We start from the raw sequence: 6,206 nt of genomic DNA on the forward strand, positions 1-6,206 counted from the left end.
AAGAAAAAAATGATATCTACTAGACATAATTGTGTCAGTGAGATGAACAAAATTGAATATGACGTGAGATTGCCGAAGGCACAAAGCAAAATGTCTGAGCAACCGAAAAAAAGAGGAAATTGGCGTTTGTGTCGAAGAAAATAACCAGCAGCATTTAACTTTTAGCGTTTCTTGGCATTTTTTGGTGCATTAATAGTGCAAAAACTATTTTGACCTTTTTCATCCACTATCCAGCATAGTATATTCTTAGTTAATTTTCTTGCTTGGTTATATAATCTTCTTTTCTTCTAATGATTTTCATCCTTGTCTGTTTATTCTTTTGTTTTGTAATAAACACAACATTATCACTATAAGTTACAGATGATATATAACTTCTGATAAAATTTTTAAACAACTTTCCAAACAACACGAAAAAACAGAAAGAGATGTGTCAAACTTGCCTATCTATCTTGCCAAGACTATCTCTTGACATAGCTTTCGGCACAAGTTCTATTACTCCATTTCCCGGTGCAGTAGCGGTGCAGAGAGAGAGAGAGAGAGAGAGAGGAAAATCGCTTACCTTGAATATGACTGTCTGTACATACTCATTACAAGATCTTCTTGATATTTGATCATTAGGTATAGCAATATTTTCTACTTTTTATATACCGCTTCGTACAACCTTGAAATTCGCTAGAAACGGCGCTTTAGCGGCACTCTGAAGTGGTTTGCCACTCGTGTTGTCAATATCTAGAACATGGGCTTCGGGGCTGCATGGTAAATAACAGCCATTTGGAACTTTTATTTCTTTAAGCAGATCGTTACAAGCTGTTTTCCTTTCTTCCCCTAGAAAATAAAACACTATGTCCGAATCAAGTATTGAAATAAAGGTTTTAGTGAAACTGATCCTTCAAAGACAATAAAAAACAATAAACTCTCCAAAAATCGATGAATAGACACAATTCCAGCTGAAGAATTCCATATCATGAGGTCCAAACAAATGATAGAACTTTCTTTGGTGAGAAGAAGATCGATTGGTCTTTTGATCAACGGACTGTCTCAGAAAGGTGAAGAAAAACTGAGCAATAGTGTTTTAGAACTGTTCGGTACTGAGTTGGAGATCAGTATGATTGTTACAGATATTAAGTCAACTAAGCTCTTACATACTCGAGCAACTTCTGGTGAATAATTGTCTCCTACTTGCCATGTTTCATTCCTCTGATTGTGCGAAGCGTGTGTTTGTAAATAAGAAGAAACGGGTCCGATCGAAAGTATTTATATCTGACTGCTTAACACCAAAGCACAAACAACTGTTAAATGTGGTGTGGCCAGGGAAAAGCGGAAATACTATTTTTGGCCAGCCTAGATCCTAGCGATGTCATTACCAAGGATGATCACAAAGTGGCTCAACGCCCACTTTAAAAACATTTGTTCGAGGTCTTGGTTGTGTGCCCTGACGTTTCTTCAACAAAATAGGATAGATCAGGCTCAGTTAAGAGAATATTAACCGTAAAGACAAAACTTCTTTCAAAATCAAACTGTAAGGGTATCAATTTCTGGCAATATTAGAAAGCTCACAGTCGCTTCATAGACACATAACCTTTACCCGAATTCCAGAACTTTGAAAACGTTCTGAATGCACTAGATATTAAGAAAACGACTTATTTTGACAAAAGTAATGTTCCCGTTCCAATTATTAAATATAAAAAAATTATGCAACAGTTTGGGAAATCAAACAGTTCGTGGTAACGGACTGTAGTAAGGAGCGACACGGCTCAATAGTAACCGAAACTCTAAAAAATGGAATTTTGATACCAATAGTTTAATACAAAGAATCAACAATCCCTGAAAATAAAATACGACCATTAAAAAATCCCGATTCTTTAATAGTTAAATGTTTGCAGCTCTCACTTATATTAGTACAAAACCTGTCAAGTAAAAGACAAATTAAAATAAATTCTTCTCCCATATAAGGTTTTTTAAATTTTGCGTCAGCTACTGCACAACTACATATGAAGGTCTTTCACTGAAACTTAATTTTCAACGTTTCCGAAATATTTAAGATATGTATGGTTTTATGAGATTCTGCTAAAAGGTTCAAATAGTCATATTTCATTTCCACTGTCCTTGGTCCTTTGACGAATAAACGTGAAAGTAGTATGTCAAATATTTTGGATATTCTTTTTTTTTAACTCAGTGATAGAGGAAGAACTGTTATAGTACTAGTGGTAACATTAATAAAATATTAATTTCCAGAAGTTTTTCACAAACTCTAACAGATCTAAATTAATTTATTATGTCAAGTGAAAAAAAAAAAGTAAAAACCAACAAAGGAATATAAAAAACTAATAAATAAAAAGAAACATGCCTACAATCCATTAAGCTTTTTGATATACATGTTTCTCTATGCACAATCTTTGTGTATTAATTCACCAATTCAAGTCAAGGGGTTAGGTTCTCATTTAGCTCTTTTCATTTTGAATTTGCCATGATCAACTATTGATTTTACCATTTACATAATAACTTGACTTTTAGGAACACTTAAAATTTACCACTGATTTTGAATTTAGTATAGTTCAAACCTGACTTTATCACTTCCACAAATATTTTCTAAATGTAATGCAACCTCTGTAAATCAACTTGCTCAAAGATTAGCTTATAAGCTGGTGCCGGCGTCAACGAAAAAAACTGCCAACTTCATCTAGCGTTGGACGATACTCGGCATTTTATCAAGCTGTGCTATTACTTTTCTGTCAGGAATTCAGATCGGGCCCTTATTGGTACCCTAATTTTCCCAATCTAAGCTAATGATTTTTATTATTACACTGAAAAATGTCGAATGTCATGAAATACTAGGTAGCGTTGATAGTTTTTTTTTGTCAGTACTAGCAACAGTTCCCATTTTTACAAGTCATTCTTGCAGTTTGAACTCAGCTTTAAGAATGTTTAGATTTTACCAAAGATTTTGAATTTAAGACGATCTACCACAGACTTTATGATTTCACAAATATTTTCCTAAATATAAACTCCGTCTATTAGCTCACCTTTATGAAACTTTGTGATTTTCTCACTGATTGAAGTAATGGCTTTAACAAAAGCAAATTCTTGTGTATATAATTCCCTGTCAGCATCTGAGAATCCTTCAATTATACTGCTTACAATGCCATCTAATATATCATAGAGAACTGGGTCTCTCAGGCAGCCTTTTTTATCTTTGAATTTATTAACATCCATGTTCAAAATAAGCTGGTGAGCAGCTAACTGTGACCTCCTTGCAAGAGTTTTTACATATTCTTGTAGATGTAACTCCTGAAACAAAAATTAATAAAGAATTAATGCAAATCACATGGGCCATGTAAAAATACGAATGTGTTGCTACTCTTACAATGCATTATGTAATGCATTAAGTGACTTATTTAAACTACGTAGATGTTACTATTAATACTGTAATACCTGCTTTATCTACATCTATCGTTTCGAAACCGGATAATAATCCAAAAATACAAAGCTTCCGATACAACTGCAAAACTACAGGAACTTCATGATAAGTTATCGGCACAACCATATCGACGGCTTACCCCATATCACGGACTCATAAGTTTGTTCTGTTGACCTTTTTCCTTGTTGATTTTGTTGTACTTATTGCGTTGTACCTTTGTTCTCATCCGTTTGTTCTATTGATTTTAATTTACTTACGTGTTGTTTCTTTTCTAATGTTTATTTTGTTTTGTCTGTTTTACTCCACTATCCTCACATTGTTTGTACAGTGGGTTATAAATAAATAAATTATTATTATTATATGCATAACATACTCGTTAATGTGCATTACATGGACCTCACTTTTTTAGATTTATTAACGTAAGAGCAATTTACTCGAATTTTTGAGAGTTTCAACTGCACATACAGAATTCGTAACTTGTGCTTAGCACAAATATCTAACCCAAGTCCTCTTTTTTTTACGCGCTGTAACATTTATTCTCGCACAACCTGGAACCCTTAATATACACGATTTTCTTGAAGACTAGGTTAATTAACGATTTATTTCCTTGAGACTCCCCCTTCTGATAGGTACGTAATAAAAAATACTGACATATATTTGGCTTTTTCCTTCTTTAGCCCCACTCCCACCTTCCCTATTCAATCTTTACTATCTTGCTTTATATGTTATTCTATTTCCTCGTTTTATTCGATCATCCTTTTATTTCACTTTCTTCTATTCGTTTTTTTATTTTACCATTTTTCTTGTCTCATCTTTTTATTTCCCTGTTTCACATCTTCCCCTTTTATTCTTCCATGCATTTTAGAAATTCATTTTGGTTAAATAGCACGTAACCTACTAATATAAACTCCCGAGTATACCCTATTAGTCAAAATTTAAGAAGACTAAACTTAATTCATCAAAGTGTCATGGACAGCGTAATATTGCTGTCTGAAAGAAGTGAAATATATTTGGGGGGAATAATGTAATATAGGATAATATGTATTGGGAGGCTTCAATGGATAATTATTTTTTTTTTTTTTTTTTTACTAGCCCCCTCAGTGTGGAAGAAGTGACCGCACAAAATTAGGAGGGGGTTCATTCGACTGGAAATGAAAGTTCTAGTGCTGTTTTAACGAATCAAAATAATGGGAGGCAAACAAGCCCCTCCAATGTTCTTTAACTACCTGCTTCCCCCCTTCTCAGCCCCGAATGATATCCGATTAAAATTTTGAGATAACCATTCTGTTCAAATAGTCAAAAGGTCCAATAGCTATGCCTAGAGAGTGAAATGACTCCCACAAACCCTAGGACAAAGACTAGGATCATATCTCATCAAGATCATATCAATATCTCAGAAACGGCTAAGACTATCAAGTTAAAAATTTCTGATAATGTTGAGACATATTGAACTAACTCAAAAGGCATTATCTGTGCTCAGGTTGTGAAAAGGGCGTATACAATATATCTTAGGTAGGGTTGATGGTACCAAGTCACAAGATTTCAAGGGAAAGTAAAGCACGGTTTATTGAAGGAAATATTGAATCAAATCCAAAGACATAAGTAAGTCCAATTTTTCAAAGTGGTGTATATGCGTTATTTTAGGAACAGTGAAGATTATTAATTTGAAATATTTAGCTAATATTGAAGGGCATGTTGAATTAAACCAAAACACTAAGTGTATCCAGGTTATCCAAAGAGTGCATCGGCAATATCTCAGGTACGACTAAGGGTAAAAGGCAACAGCTGAAGGGACCTAGCTGAAGTTTGGAGGGAATATTGGATGGCGGGATTAAGCAGATTTAGGATTTTGACTTGGGGGACCAAAGGGAGCAGATCAAGGACAATAATTGCTGGAAAAAAATTTGAGGCGTGTTGATTCTGAGCACGAAATATCGTTTTTCGCTACTGATCTGCTTAAACTGTGAAGAAAATTTTTTGGACAGTGAAAACACTTCAATTAAAGTTTAAGAAACATGGGAACAACAATCAGAAAAAAAAAATCTGGTTGCAATGATTCTTGAATTCCTATCTTTAATTTTATTTTAAAATCGGAAAATCAGAAATCGTTTTACAAAATGAACCTGTATTTATTTTAATAAACAAACAGTTGAAACAAAATTCACCACAATAAGATTCTTATAATGAAATGGTCCATCAATTTTTGTCTCTTTATATGCTTGCAACAAGCTGACGGTCAGAATGGATTTCGGCAAAAAAGGATTAAAGAGAATTTCGATCCAATTATTTAAATAGCATCCCCCCCCCCATCCATTTAAAATTCTACACTAGAACTATTATTAAGACTTCCTAAAAAATTTTTGTCAAATTGCGAATTGAAAGTGTGACCTACCATTCAATATCTGTTTTTTTTTTTCAGTTACTGTTTCAACGTTACTGAAGAAGGAGTCACTTTTATTTGAGTGTTTATAAAAATAGCCCAGCCACAGAATACATAAAAACAAATCATTAAACAGGATTAAGAATTAAGCGAGAAATATGTTCGAAAGGATGAATAATTGGGAAAATCGTTAGAAAAAACTAAAGAACTGAAAGAAGAAACTATTGGACAGTAAAGGGATTCAATGCAGGAAAAGAGTCTGTGGACAACCAGAAAGGCCATAAACAAAGGTTGTATATTCATTGAATTTAGTTAGAAGGAAAGTGAGTACATCACTTGGTGCCTTTTTATGCTCTTTCCAGAGTCAATAATCGCTACTGAGGCAAATTCCATTCTGAACTCTTGATA

The 6,206-nt window shown here is 33.7% G+C and overlaps 1 protein-coding gene across 1 annotated transcript; it reads right to left on the bottom strand.

Moving 5' to 3' along the window:
* Positions 1-30: 30 nt before the first annotated feature.
* LOC136043652 (putative phosphatidylinositol 4-kinase alpha-like protein P2) lies at positions 31-3,284 on the bottom strand. The gene is made up of 2 exons (XM_065728548.1): positions 3,024-3,284; positions 31-825 (listed from the first exon to the last, which is right to left on the bottom strand). Exons 1-2 carry the CDS (start codon positions 3,211-3,213, stop codon positions 641-643), a joined length of 375 nt encoding a protein of 124 aa, XP_065584620.1. The 5' UTR covers positions 3,214-3,284; the 3' UTR covers positions 31-640.
* Positions 3,285-6,206: the final 2,922 nt, after the last annotated feature.

The sequence above is a fragment of the Artemia franciscana genome, unplaced genomic scaffold (assembly GCF_032884065.1).
Source record: "Artemia franciscana unplaced genomic scaffold, ASM3288406v1 Scaffold_7798, whole genome shotgun sequence".
NCBI lineage: Eukaryota > Metazoa > Arthropoda > Branchiopoda > Anostraca > Artemiidae > Artemia > Artemia franciscana.

Excerpts from the sequence above, each read along its gene's own strand:
- LOC136043652 (XM_065728548.1), bottom strand. The coding sequence starts at position 3,213 with ATGGATGTTAATAAATTCAAAGATAAAAAAGGCTGCCTGAGAGACCCA. Across the intron at positions 826-3,023 it reads AATCACAAAGTTTCATAAAG|GGGAAGAAAGGAAAACAGCT; the intron begins GTGAGCTAATAG and ends TTTATTTTCTAG.